Here is a 23,849-nt window from a genome sequence, read left to right on the forward strand (position 1 = left end):
TAAGTGTCAAGTTATGTGAGTGTGAAGTTTGAGAAGAAGAAGAAGAGGAAAGCAAAACTGTGAGATATCCCACATAAACAGGACAAATCAGGATCCTAGAGTATATAAGCAGACCCATATCTCTTTATATTATGTTTAAGTGTTCAGAGCACAAAAAGGTTGGGTTGTATAACTTTGATGAATGGATGTGGCTAAGTTCTTCAAATTGGTTTTTGGACGGCACTGGATCGGACAGACGGACGAAACCGGGTGGCACCGAACTAGGCGGATAGAACCGGATTGGTCGGGAAACACGGGTCGGACGTAGATCAAACGCGAACGGACCGGTCGAATAGGTTGATCGCGACGCACAGTGTCGTGAAATTTTTTGGTGTGAAACAGACAAAACCGTCTATAGGTTCCATCGGTTCATTGGAGGTCGCGGAAGGTGTAATATGCAGTTAAACATTTGTAAATACAAGACTAAAGCCTTCTCAAATTTTGTGCTTATGAGGTGTGTAAGTAAGAATTTGAACTTTGCACCTCCTAGATAAGAGTCAAAAGACTTACCACTAAGCCAAGTCATGTAAAATCTCATACATGCGGGTTTGGATGAGTGACATGGTCATCATGCATCACATGTGATACATGAATGCCAAATAGCAAACATGCATCGCATGCATTCCATGCGTTGTATGCATGTCTTGTACCTTCACGTGCATCATATGCATGAGGGCATCTATAAAAGAGTGGAGGAATCAAGCAAGTAGGAACTAATGAAGAAATTGGGAAGAAATTAATAATAATAAATCATATTATCCTAATGGTGATGTATCTTGTCTCTCAAATCTAAAGTCAAGCGTTTAATCTTTATCTCAATCTCTCTCTCTCCATATCAATCTCACTCAATCTATCTTAAATACTTTCTCGCTAAAGCTAGTACAAACTTCGAATCCTTTTGGTCCAGGACCCCAGCGGTTCCACCTCACGATCCGCACATAGTGACAAAAGTTCACAACATAATAAAGTGGTGAACCCGACGTGAAAGAGGCAGTAGGAAGGATCAAGTCGAGGATCGGCCGATACTTGGAGATGGCATCCTTAATCAATCAAGTGGGACAGTTCAAAAGGATGACGTTAATCATCGAACAAATGATGAGATCTCGAGACAACGATGGGAGCGTGGAGAAGGTTGTTGACTGTGTCGTGGAGCTCGAGGGTCAATTTGACGGAAGGAACATTACGAAGTTCCTTGATGCATACAAAAGGGAGATGAATTAGAGGAACGTGTCTGAAGTGCGTCAAATCACAAGTTTCAAGAGAGTGGTCACCCACAACATCCAAAGGCGTATAATCGAGATTCAAGAAGGCAAGACAACATGGTCCGAGTTCAAGAGAGCAATATTAGTGGAGTTCACGACGGAAGATTTGTCGACGATGACTCAACATGCCTTGATGAAGTGGATAAAGAAGAAAAATAAGAAGATGAGCGCCTCGAGGGTGTACGATGAGTTCGACCAGATGTTTGGTCGTCTCCCCGCCACGGACCAGACTTTGTACCTCTTGAAAGTTGTGGATATGAAGGATAGACGAGAATCGGGGACTCTCCTCGAAGATGATACCCAAGCGAACGGGCTTGTGGCAGACTGGATTGCGGTGAAGCGAGCATGCAACAAGCTCGACAAGCGTCATCAATGGGTTGATGACACCGATTGAATGTAGTTGAGCCGCCCAAACAAAGTAACCCGACATCATCAAAGAACTGCCCAAGAAGTTCGAGATGGTCACGCTGGCGAACATGAATCGTCGGGGGCCCAAAGGAAAACAACCCTTTAGATGCGTGTAGTGCGATAGCAGGGACCACATGAGAAGGGATTGTGCGAGCCTTCGAGACGCCATTCAACAAAATATCATATACATGAATGACAACATGATCTGCTCAAGTGAGACTAGAAGACCGCTGCGGGTGAATTTCGGAAGAGGGGCGATGAAGAAAGCTATGGAAGATGCCGAGGCAACTCATGTGGATGCGATGCACTATGCTACATTGGCTGGAATAAGAGTCGAGAAAGACAAAACTGAAGCTGCTAGAGCGGGAGCAAAGTTTTGGTCTACCGTTTTCGAGTGTGAGAAGAAGGGAAAGGTCACTTCGAACGAGGTAGAGCTTGCGGACTGAAGTGTGCAAAGTATAACCGGATGGTCGGATCGAGTGGATGACAACACCATACTCGCGGAAGTGATGTGTGACAACCATAAGGTGTTCATGGATGAAAAGAGAAAAAGAATGGAAGGGCAAGACAACCCATCAAAAAGACATGAAACAAGGAGCGCGAAAAAGAAAGAAGATGCAGAAATGAGTCAAGCTTTACAAACGGAGGAAGGAGACTCAAGCTGGAAAGGGGTGTCAATCAAACGAGTCGAAGAAATAGTTCGGCCCTTGAGGGTTGATGTCGAAGACCCCGCTTAGAAGACAAGAACTAAGGTCAGACATAGAGCAGACGACAAATCGAAAGAAGATTCTCGAGAAACGTGTCCTTGATAGCCACGTGACCTTGTCCTTGAGGGAATTGCTCGGCATTACGAAGGAGTTCCATGATACGATCGTGGACCTTGTAAAGAGAAAAAGGCAACAATCGGACGAGGAAGAAGAGAAGCCATTAAAAGCAAAAAAAAGCCATAACGATGGTAAGGGACGAAGTCGATGAAAATATGGTGGACAGCCACTATACTCGACCTCATTGGGCACGAGAAACAACGGAGACGCCGGTGAAGATCAAAGAGAAGAAAGAGATCGTGGTAGCCTTGATTGACCATGGCTCGGAGATCAACCTCATGTCAATCGAGTTCTACAAAAAAGGAAGTTGGCCAATTAATACAAACCACGGATGGAATATTTGAGCGGCAACAAAGTCCACAGAGGACTTGTATTGAGCTTGTTCAAATGTTAAAGTCACGATTGGGGATGTGAAGATGGATCAACACTTCTTCGTGCAAGAATTGCTTCGTATCCTATCATCCTAGGACAACAGTATATCACATCATTCCGGATGGAGACCAAGGTGTTTGATAATGGAGCAGCCTTCGCGTGATAATGGAGCCTTGATCAAGGAAGAAGAGACCTCGCAACAAATGCGAAGTAATGATACGACCAATACGAAGGCCCAAGTTCGGTACAACAGTACCACGGGAGAAGGTGTGGAACAAGCCACCTTCTCAACTTACAGAGGAATGATGGTCAAGAGAAGGGCCGAAGACTCAAGAGCAGGAAATGCACTTTGAGAGTGGATGAGAGTTTCGGAACACATGTTGTGTCTGAAACATCAAGTGATGAAGAAGCAAGCATGAGAAAAGCTTTCTTGATCGAGGAAGACAATGGAATGGGTAATAGGCCCATGAGTCTGAAGAGATAGTCGTGGAGAATGACGTCGAGATGAAGAGGGTAGACGATGACCATGAAGAGACTTTCCCCACAATGGTTCTAGAGACTTGGGCATTAACCAACGTAAGAGGGTGAAAGCATGCGAGTGGAAACAATTAGCTATGTCCTTGACATAGCTAATTAGCTATGCAAAAAGCTACCATTGATAAATAGCCATTTTTGCAAAAAGCTACCATTGATAAATTAGTTATGCAAAAATCTACCATTGAAAATAGTAGAGAGTTTTAATTATATAAACGTGCACCATAAATTATATACTGAATTCCTAGGTCCATTATGCATGATCCTTTGCCACATCACGTGGGCCATCTCTGGTTGAGTATTCTCGCTTAGATTGCTACCACTGTTGCTAAACCCTATTGAGTCCACTCCTCCATTGCCGCCATTCTACACTCAGTTACCGGCACTATGTGGTCCAAGTATCATCTACCATTGTTCGATCCGGCAGAGTTCACTCCTCCATTGCCGCCATTCTACACTCAGTTGCTGCCATTGTTCAGTCCAAGCATCATCTGCCAAGTTCACTCCTCCATTGCCGCCACTCTACACTCAGTTTCCGCTACTGTGAAGGTCGTATATTGCTGCCACTTTTCGATCCAACGGATTTAACTCCTTCTCACTGCCGCCATTCTACTCTCAGTTGTCGTCACTGTGTATTCCAAGCATCATCTGCCACTGTTCGATCTGACGGAGTTCACTCCTCCATTTCCATCATTCTACACTCAGTTGTCGCTATTATTCAGTCCTGGATTGTTGCCACTGTTCGATTAGATGGAGTTCACTCATCCATTGCCATCATTCTTCACTTAGTTGCCGCTACTGTTCGATCGTGTATTGCTGCCACTTTTCGATCCGAGGGAGTTCACTCCTTCTCCACTGCCACCATTGTACTCTTAGATGTCGTCACAGTGTGTTCCAAGCATCATCTACCACTTTTCTAGTTACAAATTTCTATCTCAAAGTGTTGTAAATTTGCACCAAATTCACATTAAAAATTTTGTTTTTGCACCAATTCTGATAATTGATTTTCTATTTCAGGTGGCTCCTTCCTCCCTCTCCTAGAGTGCTGAACTTCACAAAATTTTGCGAGACAAAGGAGGACTTTCACAACATATATGGTCTGTCACTCGAGGGTATTGACCCTGTTGTTCTAACAGATAGATTGATTAGTGATGTAGACTAGATGTCAATATAGAAAGTGCCTAGAGTGAAAGGCAAGGTCAAGCTCAAGCATGTACAACCGGACCTGTACGACGGCTGCATGATACTGCACTAGAAAGTACATCAAGAGATCCCGGTCAACAACGAGTTGTCTGTTTCATTTGCCAGAGCTTTTGCATATGAGTATTGCAAAACAACGAAGGAATCTCATGACCCTGAAATGTAAAGGGTAGCTTGGGCAATTTATGGTGAGGCATCGGTAGAAAGTTGTCGGAAGATGGGGAGCTTGCAACAAAAAATGGCAAGATTTTGGAGCATGGCAGTTGATGATGCAACTGCCGACTCCCAACAAACCTGCAAGTATACGCCACACCAACACACAATGAAAGCCAATGTCGATGATACAGGTGAGACATTGATTAGCTATATGCTAAAAAATGCCCATGAAGCCTGTGAGACATTAGAGTTTTTAAAGATTGATTTAGAGAAAGCAATATTGGCTGCTGCGATGGAGAGCAAAGTCACTTTGGCAGTTACAACAATCAAAAATAAGATTCAGGTAACTATTGCTTTGCTAGTATGTAATATGTTATAAATAACTTGTACATGAAAATGTGCTACTGAGGCATTATCTGGAACAGGTTTCTCAACATGAGCTTGAAATTGAGGGGTCGCTGGATCCCCAACGGAAAATTCAACTGCAGACAGAGATCTAGGTTCTTTCAATGAACCTGGACCTTTTAGGTGTAAATACTATCGCAGATTACAATTTGGACAAGCTACAAGTAAGTTAATGATAATTGTTTCTTGTTGTTGTATCTTCCTCATTAAGGAATAATTAATCGGTAAATTTCTCCGCTGCGTTGAAGGAACAATACTCCCATCAAGAACATGCAGTTAGTTGGCTTAAGAAGCTGCTACATTTTTCAGAGGGGATGGTACGGAGCAAACAAGAATTGGACCTGAACATTCTTGCTCCCTTACCAAATGAAGGAGAACCAGGAAACGATATATTGACTATTCAAGCACGTTGCATCGCATGTGGATTACGTGTAGTGGACAAATCTGCTACTCTGTTGGTTCACCTACAATCATGCCAACACACATACCATATCGTTTGTTTTCAATATGCCTGTCGCATTGCTGCATTCTATTTGGGGGATTGTAGTACAGCTCTCCTAGTTGAGTGGAGAAAACACACAGGTAAAATTGTTGCTTGTGACCATAGTGTAGCTAATTACTTCCATCTTTGCAATTAGGTAAGCCGTATAATGTGTGGATAACTATTTAGCTATTATGGTTGTACTGTAGTAGCTAATTAGCTAACATGTAGTTAATTAGCTAAGTGGTAGCTAATTAGCTACTACCATAGTTTAATTCAGTAGCTAATTAGCTACTACCATAGTTTAGTATTGTAGCTAATTGGGTACTACCATACGTTAGCTGAGTAGCGAATTAGGTAAGTGATAGCTAATTAGCTACTACCATAGTTTACTAGAGTAGCTAATTAGCTACTACCATAGTTTACTACAATAGCTAATTAGCTACTACCATACGTTAGTTGAGTAGCTAATTAGCTAAGTGGTAACTAATTAGCTAAGCTAAGTGGTAGCTAATTAGCTAAGCTAAGTGGTAGCTAATTAGCTAAGCTAAGTGGTAGCTAATTAGCTAAGCTAAGTGGTAGCTAATTAGCTACTACCATAGTTTAATACATTAGCTAATTAGCTAAATGGTAGCTAATTAGCTACTACCATAGTTTAGTACAATAGCTAATTAGCTAAGTGGTAGATAATTAGCTACTACTATAGTATAGTACAATAGCTAATTAGCTACCACTTAGCTAATTAGCTACTACCATACTTTAACTAAGTAGCTAATTAGGTAAGTGGTAGCTAATTAGTAACTACCATAGTTTAGTACAATAGATAATTAGCTAAGTGGTAGCGACCAAAAATGTAATTTTTCACGTAGTGTGCGTATTACACTACGACAACGTCACATGCTAGTTGTCGGAATTCCGAAGCATAGACAAAAGTTCAAGAGAATATTCTTGACATTGCTCCGAAGGCCTCGTTGAAAGTGATTAGCTAAAGCTTGATCATCCCAGTTGACGTCACATGCTAGTTGTCGGAATTCCGAAGCAGGAGTAATACCATGGGTTGTACGATTGGGGCATGTCGTGGAAATGAATGAGTCTAACCCCAAGTCCAACGCTCTTCCTGGCGAAATTCAAAAATATGATTGTCACAAAGGACTGCTTGTGAAATCTCTTGGGATAACGAGGTGGGCTCAGGAAAGTTCAAGAGAATATTCTTGACATTGCTCCGAAGGCCTCGCCGAAAGTGATTAGCTAAAGCTTGATCATCCCAATTGACGTCACATGCTAGTTGTTAGAATTTCGAAGCATAGACAGAAGCTGCACATGAACCTTGTTCGAGTGCATAAAGCTTGGTGAGGTTGTACGTTGTCGGCCCATCTCTCCAAATGGCTTCTAACTCGGCGAGGAAAGCGGGAAAGTCCTCCAATAGAGGTGACGAAGTTTCTACTAAAGGTGCAAACCAAGCTTGGTATGGACCGGAGAGGAGGGGGTGCCCACAAGTCCGACTTGTCAAAGACCATTTGCGTAATGTTGAGGTTGTAGCCAAATGATTAGACGAATTTGGTTGATGAAACCCTAGAAACGTGACCTCATTCCATCAAATTTTTCTAGGAGGCTAATCTTAGGCTCAAGAAAATGAGAAAAAGCTAGATCAAATGTTGGTAGAAGATTTGGCTCCAGGCTAGGTTGTGGTGGGACACTAGGCTCCGTGGGTTGCGAGGATAGGGAGGCGCCGACTTGAAGTTCTCGTAAAGAATTCCGAAGAGCTTCATTTTCAAGCTAGAGTTGTTGTAAGGCTGTCATTATCTGGCTTAAGTCACAGGTTGGGTAGGACATAGCTACGACTAATGAGAAGGAGAGCTACGAGGATGGGAAGGTGAACAAATTGTCACGGTAGAAAATATACACAAGAGAGTAGAAGATAATCAAAGGGATGAGTTGATTAATTGAAAGACTCTGTAACTAGTGTTGTTCACCTTGATTATAATCTAGGTGAACACACATATTTATACAAGTTTTGAGATTGAATATCTCTAGACTATACCTAAGAAATATCTTTAGAATATACCTGAGAAATATCTCTAGAATATACTCATTTAGAATATACCATAGAACATTTCTAGAATATACTAAAGACTAGAATATTCTATATGACAGGCTATATAATATTAACCATATACAATTTACATATAACATAAGGGTTTCCAAATGGTTGATCTAATACTACATATTGGGTGTGTTATAGGTCATAGGTTCGAGTCACATCCTAGATGTGACACTGACCCCCTGTCAAATATGTTGCCTGACACTTCTTTGCCTTTAATTATCACTTTAACCGATGGATCTTGTTCATTGAGCATTGTCGGTCCTTGAGTTGGATTTGTAAAATTAGTGGGTACGACCCGTGATTCTTCCTTCCTAATGATAGCTATTATTGTTCCTGTGAACCTTGGCATTAATTTTAGTAATCCCGACAAGGGTATTGTGATTTGGCTATCGACTAGAACATGCCATGTTGAAATTTCGGCTAAGGTTCATCCACTACAATCAATTGTATCTTCGGTTGGGTTGTCAGCCGATATTTCACTCATTTCTTGTTGCATTCGATCGACATTTTTCTTATTAGCTTGTTCAACCCATGTTTTCGCCGCCTACCTAATCTCATCTTGAACATCTCACTTGGATTGTTTTGCTTTACTTTGTGTGGTAACTTGTTGTACCTTAGTTGTTACCATGTTGATGTTGGAGCTTTTCCTCGTTCCTTGTTCGAGCACCTATTTGCATAGTGACCCTCCTTTCTACAATTATAGCATATGGGGTTTGCTAACTCACTCGACTCACCTCGTTCGTTTTGTGCTTGCTACGACTGGAATTGTTGTTTGCCTGGTTCATCCTGAATCCGGGGATTGTATTGAAATTGCCTAGCTTGTTTAGGACATCTCTGATCATCTCGTCTGTCTTCATGTGGTTGAAATTGGCGATTACTTTGCTAATTATCCTCCATTTGATGTTAATCATAATGCCTTCAATGATCTCCATTGTGTCTTGATTCGGAGAATCCATCTCTATTGTCGTTGCCAAATGGTTGTTTGTCGGCTCTTGATTCTCTTTTATATCGAGGTGAATAATCACGATCATATCTATTCCAGCTATCTCTTCTATATTCGTCCACCCGAAATATGTCTTTCGCTGGCCGGAATCTCTCTTCATACCGGGGTTAGTCTTCTTCTCCAAACCAATCCGGTTGCCGAATTAGGTCATCATGCCAAATTTGGTCTTCTCTGCGGCTCTATGTGCCTAATTGGAGCAGCTACTTTGTTGAACAAAATGTATTCACACTGGTCTATTGTATGGGCTCTTGAGTGACAAATCGGATAATGTGTCCGCATGGTGCATTCGATTATTGAATGGGCAGGATTTAAACCAGTTTTGCATTAAACTGCTTGCCAGAATTTCAGCTCTTCTTCCTTCGGTAAGGCTCGTTGTAATGATGCCATTGACATGCTATTATTGGTATGTGCTTTGTCCATTATTAGTACATAGGCAATGACTTGCTCAATTGTGTCATCTTTGAAATCTAACATTGCCAATGACGTCTGAAGTGTTTCTCAGAGAGCTATCAAGAATGTCTCTTTTAAATCTTCATCTAGAGGTGCGCGCACTAGTTGCCTCTGAAGATTTTGGAACCGAATTATAAATTGTGAAACCATCTCGTGTGGTTCTTGATGCGACATAGAACTGACTCATTAGTTCTCTTTGTGCTATTCTTCAATGAAATAATTTGACGAATTTGTTAGTGAGTTATTTGAAAGGTTCAAACTCGGACTCCTCTTAGTCATGTTACGAATACCAAATCACCAATTGACCTTCCAGTGATAATCCGAATTCTGCAATCTTCAATGCATCCAAGTCGGCTTGTGACTGTCTTTGAGACACATGGTTAGCTTGCCATGTAAGAAAGGCGTGCACATGCCCTTCAACATCAATCTCATCGTTGTATTTTGGATACGGATATGGCATCATGTCCTCTTCTTGAAATTTTGTCGACTCGCCACGTGGGTTGATCAGTATCAGAACCTCTAGTTCTTGTGTGTTAGGCTTCAATGACAATACTATCTTGGTCACTTGATTGAGAAAGTTGATTATTGAACATCTCGTTCTCCAAACTGTCGTCAGAAATCCTTAAGCCTAGAATTGTTGTTAACTCGTCTTCGGCCTCTAACTGAACTGCTTCTACTCGACGGTGCTCTAATCGTGGGCGTGGTTCTTTGTATCTAACAGATCCATCGTAGTCACTCTGTTCAAACGACATCCATCCTCCTTCTATTCATTGTCTCTCACATATCGAACCACGCGTGCCAAATTGTGTTATACCCTCTCAGTAAACACGGGTCATATACTTAATCCCTAAGTGCCCTGATCAAGGTTTGTGGTTGGGGACGGGATTAAAACTCCCAATTTGATAGATAGATTAAGTATGTGAATTATAATTGACCGGATGTTATGGACATACTCCGACACTGTCCGAATCGGTTACAACCGATTGGATCCCAAGCAATACACTTAAAATAGAACTCAGACACTCAGACACACTATTCTCCAAATAAAAATATGTTAACTTAATACTTGCTTATAGACCGATAGATTTTTACAATGCTTCATGCCCCATTTTATAGAAATCATGGAAAGGTTACATCAAATACATGTAATTTGGTAGTAGTTAACTAACTTCTACTATTTTACAATTTCGGCTAATATATATCTTGGCTTTTTGGCTATATCTTCGTCTAGCTTCACACTTGTCCAGCTACGACCTACTTTCATACTTCTTTTGGCCTTTTGGCCCTTTCACACCTTGGGTCGTCCTGCCTAGCTAATAGATTGCAGGTCGAAGAATGAGGGTGGCTTCTCCCTTGTGCATATTGCCGTCCAGAATGATCCAAACCTGTGTGTCAAACCTCCAAGACAAATCTCGACCATCTTGTCTTCATCAACCATCACATTGATGGAGCCCAGAGAGTTGCATATGTCTTTGATTTGGGAAGTGTAGTCGGGCACCGACATATCTCTTTGTCAGATGTTGTTGAGTTCCCATCTAAGTTGCAACTTCCTAGTTGTTGTGCTCGCGGTGGAAACCTTCTTCAAAATTTCCCAAGCCTCCTTCGGCATCTTTGCATCTATGATGTAGCCCAGCATTTGATCTTGAACACAAGACACTAGACAATAAAGCAGCTTGCGTGCTACTTGCTCCATGTCATGAAATCCTTGTGTGTTGGCTCTGGTGCTTCTTCATTAACTCGATCTATATAACTCCACTACCTGTGTCATAACATATACTAATGCATCTTGTATTCCCAAGATGCATAGTTGTTCATTTCCAACTTTTTTTTTGGAATAACACTTCCCCTGTTTCTTTCCATCCTTGTTGTTGTTCAACTACCTAGCTTTTTGTGTACAACAAATGTCGGCTATAGAGGATCAGACTCAACCCTCGCGTTTTGATACCATGTAAATATTTATGTAAGTTTACACTTAGTCAGATCAGCCGAACAAACAAAACAACAGAGTTTGAATCACAGACAATAAAGATGGTGATGGAGATAAATTAGAGATGGAAAAGAATACACAGAGTAAGTATTATAGAGAATGGTCAACCCACTCACAACTTGCTCACAAAGCATCTCTTATACACAACCTTAAATGAGTCGGCTGACACAAGTACAATAAATGGCTCATTCATGAGCACTGGATTCTACCCTACACTAAATTCTAGTCTAACTAGAGTATTTCTAAGTCAACATTAAAAGGGATTGAGCTTGACGTCTCAACATGATCTTATTGTTGATGAAGTTGCACAAGATGTTTTGCATGATATTGTTCTAAATTACTCTTTTTGTTGGAGGTCAAAGAGTTATTGTAAATATTATAGTTACTTCAATTAGCACAATGACTTGCTTTTCCAAAATATTTTACCATATGTTTCTTGAAAGCAAGAAGAAAAAGTTGAAAGACTTGTTCTCTATGGTCATTGGCATCCAAATCTCTGTCTCAGGCTACTTTGCCAAACCCCTTTTTAACGTTGTTGTTAGGTTGGGTATATCTTTGGTGATAGCTTGCTATAGATCGAGACCAGAACCCCTTCTTTTCTCTGATGATGATGGAAGCTTGTTTGATATTATCGGGTTTCTTATTGTTGGCCTCACTTGGGCTCTTGTTATGGTTCCCCTCAAATGAATGAAGCTAAGTAAAAGCTTTGGAATTGGCCTTATACTCCTTTATTTTGGGTTCTTAGTTACAAGAATGTGTTATGTCATGGGCTGGACCTCACCAAAATAAGAGCTTGTATGTTTTAGTTTCTTATATATAGCTCACCAAATTTGTAATATATACCAATGTAGGTATTTATTATTTTCAAGCATCAATAAGATCAAATAATCCTCTGCTCATTGTATAAACTAAAGCGGGATGATATGATCCTCATAATCTGTATATGAGCCAGAGTTAATGCCAATGGTTGTTTCAATTTAGAAAAACCTCTTATGAATTGGAGAAAGACACTTTTAGATTTTGGAGTTTTTATGTGAATACTGAACATCCTCTTCTTCTTTTTAAATCTTGTAAAAGCTAAGATATTACTCTGGGTTGTACTTGTAAAAGTACACTATTCCTTATTGTGGTGTCCTTATGGAGGCCAATTTGAAGGCCCTAATGATTGGTTGTCGCACAAACAATTACTCTTGTTTTAGGAGACTAACATTGGTTTTCACTATAAACTATATCATCGAGGAAGAAGACCCATTTTTTCATTAATGGTTTTCCCTTGTTGGAAAGTTAATGGGTCGTTTCTCATACAACAAAGGGGTGATGTATGTTTATGTTGCTTTTGAATCACAGTTAGAATATCCATGGGATTAACCTAGGTAAGCTTGTATCCAGTCCTTCGGTTATTGTTTTGAGTCAATTAAAATGTCAAGCATCTCACAAAATGGATGCTTTTTTCTAGTAGTACCTTTATTGAGGTATTTATAAGATAGGAAACACAACATTTTTGCCTTTATTAAGCAAGAAGAACAAATTGAAAGACATGTTTCTTGATGGTCATTCTCGACTTTGAATCTTACAACATTGCCATGACATGCCACTGGTTGGATATTTGGAATCTATAAGTCTTTATAGCTAGTTTCTATAAGTCAATGGTTGGATTTTTGTAAATTGCTTAACCTCCTCTAGACTGCTTGAAAACTCTCTTTAAGTTATCATCTAGAGATTCACTATCAAACATTGGAGCAATCATTAACAGGGTGATTAGATTGACTTTTTGTACATCGTTTATAATAATTTGGGTCATTCTTCCATTAGATACACTCATTTCTTTGCCAATAGGATGTCATCCTTATTATATGATGCTTGAATATATGGAAATTTTGAAAAAAAATCCATTGTTGAGGATTGTTTATTTGACTTTGAGAGATTCCATTTCTCTTTCTGATGATGTACGTGATATGCAAACCACACAAAAGAAATTTGTAAATTGTCACCGTCTCATATTTACTTTAGGAAATATCATACATGTCACCAAACCTTGTACCAAACAAGTTTGATTATCCAAGTCTTGATTTATATGTAATCTTTACCATATCAATGAACTTATGCTTTGTCTTCATATATTCCCTCTTTGTATGCATCTTTGTGTTCTGTGTACCACTTTCGGAACCTTATGCCTTGAGCTCAATTCTAGATTGTGTTGTTACTCCCTCATTTCATGTTGAGATCCATGGTCTAAAATATGAGGTAACAACCCTTTTGGACTCTAAGTTTGTGCACATCAAATCATCTTACTTGGTTGATTGATAGGTTGTACACTTGGGAGTTCGTTGACAATGGCACAAAACTTGTAGTTGAACTTCATAATTGATATCCCAATAAGCCAAGTCCCAAATCGTGCATAATGAGTTGTGGAACTCATCATCAAAGGAATGGGATAATGTCACGTGTATTTATACAAAATGTGATAAACATCATAGACCCATGACATTTTTAAAAGATAAGTGTAATTCTAACTCGTAAGATATATCATATAATATGTAATAATTATTCTTACGCTATATAAGTTATCATATATATATATATATATAGATTCTAGTTGTTTAACATTTTTAAACATGCGGATTACGTTGTTGGGTTAATTATCAATTGTATATGTATTCGTGTGGAATGTAAGAGAATTTAAGTGAGACTTGCTTGAGTCATTAAACTTGAGGATGATTTGACACGTGTACATACTGACATTAGGGTAGACACTAATTCGCTCCAATCTACGATATTTGTGTGGCGAGAAGACTGTATTGGTGAAGAAGTGAGTTAGGGAGGAGATCCCACAATCCCATATGTCTTTCAGAACCAAATGTAATGTTAAGGATTAAAGGATTAAAGTGATGCTTAAAGGTTTTGATAGAATTTTATGTAAACTCTCCATGCGAGTTTTCAAATTTGATAGGGTTGGGGGAATCGAATATTGTATTTATTCTCCTAATTGATTCATTGTTAATTACATTTTCCTCATTATTGTTTCATAAATTGTTTCTAATCATACCCTAATTTTCGTTACTATGTACTAGCCTGCCTCTTCTGTTTTTAACTTTTGGCTTGCTTTCCAAGCAGCCCAAGGTCCGTAGGGTTGAAAATGATTACAGATAGATTATGTACATATGTAGATCACATACATACATACATACATACATGGATGGATGGCGAGGTATCTAACTAGACATATGAACAGTTACAGAAGGCTCCATGTATGTATGTATGTATCTAGACAGTCAAAATCGATCTGATCCTAAGACAACCTCTGCGTCGTGAAGATGAAGATGAAGGTGCAGACTGAAATTGTCTATCTTATTCTTCTCCTTTTCTTGTTCTCCTCCTCAATCTCTGCGTCCCATCACCATGCGGATCTGAAAACAAAGAAGCCTCGTCAAATCCTCTTCTCTACGCACTCGCCCAACCCCTGGTCTCGAACCACTCGTTGGGCTTCGACTTCGATTCCTGACATAGGAGGAACCACTCCTGGAGATCGGCAGCATGCCAGAAATACAACTGGTCGGATTTCCGAAGGCGACCCTCATGTTATTTTGTTATCTGAAAACCACATAGATGGCAGAAATGCCACTATTTTGATCCCTGAAAACAGCCCACTTGCAGGAAATACCACTATTAGTGATGTTCACGCACATAACTGTGAAACCTCAAAACCGCCCTCTTACATTTATTCAGTATTCAAAGGTTTAGTTTGGCAAGATTGTGAAGGAAAGAGCAATACATTATCACGAGCAGTAGTGAATGTGGCATGGCTTCTGGTGCTCTTCTATCTCTTAGGAACAACGGCGTCTGATTACTTCAGCCGTACTCTGGAGAAACTATCAAATGCATGGAATCTCTCCCCTGCTGTGGCAGGAGTCACACTGCTTGCCATTGGCAATGGTGCTCCTGATGTTTTCTCGAGTGTAGCAGCTTTTACCTCATCTGACAGTTCTGGAAGTATCGGTTTTAGCTGTGTCTTAGGTGGTGCCTTGTTTATTACGACTGTTGTCTCCGGCACTGTTGCCCTTGTCACCGAAACGCTCCCGAAAAACGAGAATGTAAAGATGGCATCAAGTGACATCAATTTCATTAGTTTTGTCCGCGATGCCGTGTTTTTGTTGGCTTCTTCATGTGTTCTTACCCTCATTCTAATAGATGGGAAGATTCACTTATGGGAATCTGCCTCATTTTTGGGTATTTATGCTGTCTATGCAGTTTCTGTTTGGGGTTCCGAAATGCTTGACAATCATCACAAAGAAAAGTCAGCAATCCTCGAACCTCTTCTATCTGAAGGTAACCCATCAATCTTTTTTCTCTTAGGAAAGAAAGTTTTTAATGCTCGTTTCTTCTAATGGCTGGAGTAAACCTGTGTGATGTTAAATCCTATGTTAACAAATCTTATACTAAGCATAAGGTTATTTTATTTTAGAATAAAATTCAAACAGAATTTGTTCCCTATATAGAAAATTACAAACGTCTAATTTCAAAATTTTAAAGACTTTTTATAGTGCCTCGGGAATATCTGTTCTAACCTGGATTTCTTAACTCTGTCCTGAGTTGCACATAAAGCAACCTGCTTAAATTTACTATACATGCTGAATTCTTGTAGTTCTTTTGCATTTGCCCGATGTTTTTGTGCGTCTGTCAGACCATTTTGAAAATGTCTTTTCTTTTAGCTGAATGAACTCAATATATCGAGGTTTTATTTCACTTGATGCAGCTGGGTTCACATAAGGCTGGAAATAGCATTTAAATGTGACTTGGAAAGAACTGGCAGAATTTTTTGTTTACATAGCCATGTTGGAAATTCTTGTGAATTCTGCTTGAAACCAATTCGAGGAGTGTGGAAAAGCTGTGTTATGTATGATGTTTGCTTCCATTACATGTGATCCAGGCTGCCTGATTTTACATGATAAGTTAGAGAATATCAAAAGAGCCTATCCTGATTTTATCATCTTGGAACCATAGACGAGTCCAAGGGGGAGGATTACAGGTTGTCCGGGTGCAATATCATGACGATAGTGATAAAAGGCATTTTGAGGTATTTTTCAGATTCTTACGGAAATCAGACAGCATGATCAATGCATATATAGTATCTAATGATTTGACTACAACATAGACAAGCAAGAAAAAGTGAAATGACAACTTGCTTTAGAGAAAGGGCATTTTGAACCATTTCTTTGCTCAAAAACAAAACTCGATCAAAAGATTCTCATAAATACTTTTGGGCTAATCCAATTCCTGAAATAGGTAGCTGTGCATGGAGTTTTTCTAGGAAATCAATTGGAAATGGTCCTACCTGTTGGTAGATATAATTCTTTTAGTGAAATCCCTGAAATAGGTATAGGAGAAGTCTACTAGAGGTGAATATTAATCTCAATGGATTTGTGTATTAGATACACATTACTTACATAGGTTTCCAAAAACCTGATTCACTGATTCAGTGCCTATTGTTTGGAGATGTTCGCTGTTGCTATATACCAAATATATATCTAATCTAGACAGAAGACAACAAAATTGTCAAGATAAACCATACAAACCAACACTTGTTCTGCATGTAAAGATCGATTACATGCACAATTGTGATCTTGTCTAAAATACATCTTCTTCATTAGCCGAGCAACCATGATGGCATCATATTTTGCTGACATTGAACAATGCTGCAAGAAACCTTGTTTTGTAATAGTTTGAAACCCTCTTGGGGTATCTTAAGAAAACAGGAATTCATTGAACAATGCTTTGGTTTATTGATCTTCAAAAGGGCATCATACATTTTCCAAAACTTTTTGAGTGAAATTCAACTATTTTCTCATGATGTCGAGGAAATGGATAGGGGTGCTATTAAGAGAATATGTTCGTGTCTTAATCTTTTGATATATTGTAAAAGTTAAAAACCAAGAAGAGTCTTGGTTTTTTGGCAACTAGATGGTAGCACATCACTTAACAATTGCTCGTTGCAAGAAAGGCAAGAAAATGGACATTCTCTAGAGATCGAAAGGTCACTATTATAGAGAAGAGAGCCACATAACAATGTATGGACTATGAGACCGTACACTTGACTTGTATGGAATGAGAATGGATCTCTAAGGGATGTCGTCGGTTATTTTGTAGATACCTTCAAGAATATAGGTATTGCTTTGTGAATAGAGACCCATGAATACATTGGTAGTAAACTCTTTGCTGTACAGGGGTATGTATAGGAGTTGATATATCGTCCCCAAACAGAGATTCTAGGAAGTTCTGGAGGCTTTGGTGGATTGTTTGTATTGTACAAAGAATAGAGTAATAGAAAAGATTTTTTATCGTCCTCAAGAAGGTCAAATTTGACCTATGGGACCAATTAAACACATCATCTTGTGTGATGTGACTCCTTACTGAGAAGGGGTTACTACTCTATAGTCAAGAGTCTATTTGAAAATAATGTACATATACAGAGAGATTTGATGGTTTCAAAGGATGCTTAGCAAGTATAGCCATACAAATACACTAAATACTGATATTTAATGAAACCAGAACTAAAATTCTTCTTGGGAAAAGAAAAGGTGGCATATCCACTATCCTACACATACATTGGAGTAATGTTCACATGGCTTCTGTTCTACTTACAGGATATGCAGCCCTTAGTGCTCCTGACAGACAATGTGCACATTTATAATTCCAAGTGTCATGAACCACAATCCTTAGAGCCATGAACTAAAGTATTGACTATTTGATATACTTGTGCCACAAAATCTTCTTGACGGATTAGAATCCTAGGGACTAAGTCTCCAGAACGTGAATAATTGGAAAAGATTGGAGAGACCTTTAGTCTTGATGATTGGCTGCATGATAAAGAGGAAAGCATTATTGCTACATCATATAATTATAACAGATATGTGAGTGGCCCCAATAATGGCAGTGGCACTGTTTAGATCAATGACAGTTATCCAACGGCTTTGGGAGCTTCTTAAGTGACGGTATGCAAGATTGGCACTTATGTCAGCAAAACAACTTGCTGATCATGAAGACAATTGTTGTTGGTTTGTTCAATCAAAATAATGGTTCGTATCACATAGCATAAATATAAACACTCTACCCCGGTTCCAGTATAGTTTGGATTGTCCATGAACAAAGTGGAAAAGAATAGAGTGATAGTGATATTATCGAATTGGATAATGGAAGAACATGGATCAGTCCCACAATATGTTTTGGTAGGAAGATGGCCCACTTCTAAGGCATACTATTTACACACATCGGAGGTATGGAGTCATCATCAAGCCCTCTTGTATGGATATACGTCATTTGCATGTGCACTTTTAGTGTGATAGTGCAGCTACACAGACCGCTTCACATCAGTTTGAGATTGAGGTAGGTAGATCTGCATGTACACTTCTAGAAAAAAGAATCTGCAAATTGTGTTATCGAGATGTGGAATCAGAAGAACACTATGTTCTCCACTGTACTATTTTTGATGAAATAACAGAGAGATATCATTGTCTCCCTAACCGAGGGTTTGGCCCACTATGCAAGGTTATGGAGTATAGGAAACAATGGTCTCTGGGATTGTTCTTGCTAGAACACAAGAGACATAAGAAGTTGAAGGATGGCAATACAACAGCGCAAGCTTATCAACAAAGAACAGTCACAACTTTCTTTAACCCATGCATGTCAATTAACTGGTCCTCTGTACAATTTTTGATGAAATAGGTGAGATATACCATTATCTCCCTAACCAAGGGTTTGGCCCACTATACAAGGTTATGGAATATAGGCAACAATGGTCTTTGGGATTTTCTTGCTAGAACACAAGAGACATAGGGAGAAGTTGAAGGACGGCAATACAACCACACAAGCTTATCAACACAGAACAATTCCTTCTACTCATGGCACATATCAATTAAGTGCTACACAAGTTGGCTCCCAACCAGGACACTGCAAAGGGATTATAAAAGATCAAGCAAAAGCAATTCGTCGTGCACATATACCCCTTCGCTTCGGAGATATCTCCATTCTGGATTGACACATGCATGAGATCTTTTGGAGACAAAAGTTCCAATCTATCTAACTTGATGATGGGATTCGTTAGACATTCTTTTTTACTTTTAATGTAATTATATTTATCTTGCTTTGTTGTTCTCAAAGATGAATCAACACTTTAAAATTTAATCTCTTGTTTGGTCTTATGGCCATTTTGGCCTCCTTAAAGACGTTAATACATCTTTCTTTCTTTAATTTTTTTTCGTTGACATTTGTATCATTTAGATGATGGCTAAATCTTTGGTGTTATAGGTCATATTGGACTGTTGCAGACCTTAGTATTGCATCTCTTGCATCTCATTTTATTTGTCTCTCTAATTCATTCTCTCATCCACTCACTTGTAGGCTTTTAGTTTGTACGCCCTAACTATTCTGGATGTGCATTTGTACAATGTTTGTGGGTGTATATATATATATATATATATATATATATATATATATATATATATTCTGGATTTGCATATATATAATATTTGTGGGTGTATATGCATGTGTATATTAAACAAAGTAGAAAAATGCTCTCACTATCAGGCATTTAATTTGTAAGCCTCAATGATTCTGGATGTGAATATGCATACAATATTTGTGAGTGCATATGTATGTGCGGTCGATTATTGGTATTACATCAGAGCTACCTACAGATAAAAGTCTTGGATACAGTTAGTGGATTGAGAGGGGGGCATAAACCCTCAACTCTATGGTGAAGTGATGGTTTTAAAGTATTGCTTTATTACTGATTTAAAGATGGCTACATTTGTAAGCATTGTTCACTTTAAAGTTATGTTCTATTTTGAAGATGATAGTATTTCTAATGCTATGATTTTATGCAGTGGTAAATCATTGCAGAAAATAATTCTGATTAAACCTTTTCTGAGGTTATTGATTTTGCACAGGTCTAATCGAGAAATCCCTTATACACTGGAAAAATCCATCTGAACTAGAATATCATCACCTTCAGATACATACGGATGTACTAGAGACAGAATTGGAATACCTCTTGGAAGGTGTAGGGGATGCAAAACCCAAAAACTATGTTACGTTGTTTTATAAGTACAGCATCGAATGGCCTCTTGCAATACCTCGGCTTCTCACGATCCCAATGATAGAAGAAGAGCGATGGTCTCGACCCCTTGCTATAGCAAGCTGCACATTAGCTCCTCTCTTTGTGGCGTCAATTTGGATACTGCAATGCAGTGATTCTACACAATCCATATTCATGGCAGTCGGTATAAGTGGGGGATTAGGAACAATTTTAGGAGCATTGGCTTTTTTAAGCACTGAAAAAACAAGGCCGCCACAGCGTTTCTCGTGGATCTGGCTTGCTGCCGGTTTCTTTATGAGTGTTGTATGGTTTTATATCGTTGCAGATCAAGTTGTGGCTTCTTTAGAAACACTTGGAGTTCTCTTCAGCATTAACCCAGCTATTCTAGGCCTCACGGTGCTTGCATGGGGCAACTCAATAGGCGACCTTGTGGCTGATCTTGCTCTAGCTTGCAGTGGCAGAGATGGCATCCAAATTGCTGTCTCAGGCTGCTATGCCGGACCCCTTTTTAACGTTGTTGTTGGGTTGGGTATATCTTTGGTGATAGCTTGCTATAGATCGAGCCCAGAACCCCTTCTTTTCTCTGATGATGATGGAAGCTTGTTTTATATTATCGTGTTTCTTATTGTTGGCCTCACTTGGGCTCTTGTTATGGTTCCCCTCAAGGGAATGAAGCTGAGTAAAAGCTTTGGAACTGGCCTTATACTCCTTTATTTTGGGTTCTTAGTTACAGGAATGTGCTATATCATGGGCTGGACCTCACCAAATTAAGAGCCTGTATGTTTTAGTTTCTTATATATGGCTCACCAAATTTGTAATATATACCAATGTAGATATTTATTATTTTCAAGCATCAATAAGATCAGATAATCCTCTGCTCATTGTATAAACTAAAGCAGGATAAATTTATCCTCATAATCTGTATACGAGCCAGAGTTGATGCCAATGGTTGTGTCAATTCCAGAAAACCTCTTATGAATTGGAGAAAACCACTTTTAGATTTTGGAGTTTTTATGTGAATACTGAACATCCTTCTGGTTTTTTTGCTTTCAAGCTGACGAATCTGGAAAATGCTTTTGCATATCAAAGGAGGACTTATATGTATCAGTTGCGTTGATGTTATGAGGTTATTGGCAAGCCCATCATAATGTAGAAGGTTGGGAATGTTTATTTGGAACTATAACTAGTAGTGCCCACGTGAAAGTCACAAGAAATTTTAACTCGAGTAAATATTGGTAATATTGGTTAAAGTTTTAGTTTAGAACCATGTTCTCAATTTGATGCTTTGCTATGATTTCCCTTCAAAACATGTCCTATTATTTATTGGTCATGGTTTTTTGAAAAAATCTTGTAAAAGCTAAGATATTACTCTGGGCTGTACTTGTAAAAGTACACTATTCCTTATTGTGGTGTCCTTATGGAGGCCAATTCGAAGGCCCTAATGATTGGTTGTTGCACTAACAATTACTCTTGTTTTAGGAGACTAACATTGGTTTTCACTATAAACCAAGTATATCATTGAGGAAGAAGACCCATTTTTTCAGTAATGGTTTTCCCTCGCTGGAAAGTTAATGGGCCGTTTCTTATACAACAAAGGAGCGATCTATGTTTATGTTGCTTTTGAATCACATTTAGAATATCCATGGGATTAACCTAGATAAGCTAGTATCCAGTCCTTTCGTTATTGTTTAGAGCCAATTAAAATGTTAGGCATCTCAGAAAATGGATGCGTTTTTCTAGTAGTACCTTTATTGAGGTATTTATAAGATAGGAAACACAACATTTTTGCCTTTATTAAGCACGAAGAACAAGTTGAAAAACTATAAGAAGAGTTACTCGGTTCAATAAACCTTTTCTAGAGATAATATTGAATTATCAGAGAGTTCCCTCTCTCTCCTTTAGACTAAACCTTATGGTTGAGAAATAAGTGTTCTACCAAGTGCAACTTTTATCTTATTGTCTAAGTTGTATGGTATGGTGAAGGTGGTAACATGTATGATAAATCAAACAGGAAGTCTTTAATAAATTCCTCTAATATTTGATAGCGGTGGGAAAATATAGAAGATATACACTAGACTACACTATGAATAGATAATGTGCATATTTAGTAGAGCATAGACATGTGATTACAACAATAAACTAAAATACAATCTAAGGTTTGATTATGTACTTTAGGTGTTATGTTGTCTGATTAGTGGTATTCAATTAGAAAATTTGACCCACTGAATATACTTTAGGTACCCAAATCCTATTTCGTTGTCATCTCTAGAACCCATGAAGATTCCTTTCATGGATTTTGTATCTAACTTGCTTCTCAAGTCAAGCCCTCGCTAGCACATGCATCTCACCCTCTGACATAAAGTTTTGTTATACCTTTCAACCACACCATTGGAAGAGGGCTGTATGGGACTGATAGCTCCCTCTTAATACCAAGATTTTCACAAAATCTATTAAATTCCACATGTGTCCATTATCTCTACATAAGCACTTCAACTTTCTACTAGTTTGGGTGGTCACAGATGCATGAAATTTCTTAAATGCAACAAAGGTTTCATCCTTAGATTTTAACAAATATACTCAAAGCTTTCTAGAGTAGTAATCAACAAAAGAAATAAAATAAAGAGCCCACTCATAGATTTAGTGGACATGTTACAAACATTAGAGTGAATTAGATCAAGTAGATTAGGCTTACGAGAGACACTAGAGTAGTGAGAATTCTTTACTTACTTACCATATCGACATTCATTACAAAAATCAAGGTTTGAGCCTTTAGCATCAAACTTGTCCAAATTACATAGTTTATCAAGGCCTTTTTGGCTCTTGTGGCCAAGTCTTTTATGCCATAATTCTATGTGAATGGACTTTAGTCAAAGCAATAAACTTGCCCATCAAAACTTTACCATGCAATCAATACAAAGTTCCTTTCTTAGTACTTTTAACAATTTGCCTAGAAGACCCTTTCTCAAAGGTGGTACTATATACATGCATATCTATTTGTCCAATAGATAATAAGCTTTTCTTGATGCTTGGTGCATACCTCACATCATGCAAAACCAACTCATTTGTACCATCTATTGTACGATGCACTGTGTCAATACCTTCAATAGAACAAGCATGGTTATTTCCATGGTATACATGTTCATGGTTGCATTCATGAAAGGTAGTAAAACACTCCTTACTAGGAGTAACATGGAATGATGTACCTGAATCCACAATCCATGCTTGTTTTAAAGCATCATTCAAAGTAAACAAGGCATCAATTAGATGCTCTTTGTAATATGGATATCATGTGCATGAATATATATAGAAACATCATTAACTTCAACATGATCTGTTGCCATAGTAGCATAAAGAATATCTTTTGCATCTAATGGCTCTTTAATGATGACACTAGAGACCACATTGGCCTTCTCTTTGTCCTTGTCCTTAAAGCTGTTATGTGCTCTCGTTGTCCATTTTCTTCTTGTCACTTGAGTTCTTTTTTCTTTCTAATCTAGATTTTTAGTACTTACAAGCAAGCTTCTTATAACCTT

At 38.7% G+C, this 23,849-nt stretch overlaps 1 protein-coding gene across 1 annotated transcript; it reads left to right on the top strand.

Moving 5' to 3' along the window:
- The first annotated feature begins 14,492 nt into the window (after positions 1 to 14,492).
- LOC147850628 (cation/calcium exchanger 1-like) lies at positions 14,493 to 21,284 on the top strand. The gene is made up of 2 exons (XM_087336300.1): positions 14,493 to 15,551; positions 20,168 to 21,284. Exons 1-2 carry the CDS (start codon positions 14,540 to 14,542, stop codon positions 21,085 to 21,087), a joined length of 1,932 nt encoding a protein of 643 aa, XP_087192426.1. The 5' UTR covers positions 14,493 to 14,539; the 3' UTR covers positions 21,088 to 21,284.
- Positions 21,285 to 23,849: the final 2,565 nt, after the last annotated feature.

The sequence above is a fragment of the Azolla caroliniana genome, unplaced genomic scaffold (assembly GCF_043228905.1).
Source record: "Azolla caroliniana isolate FFs.n. ecotype wild unplaced genomic scaffold, voAzoCaro1.0.p SCAF_21, whole genome shotgun sequence".
In the NCBI taxonomy this organism is placed as follows: Eukaryota; Viridiplantae; Streptophyta; class Polypodiopsida; order Salviniales; family Salviniaceae; genus Azolla; species Azolla caroliniana.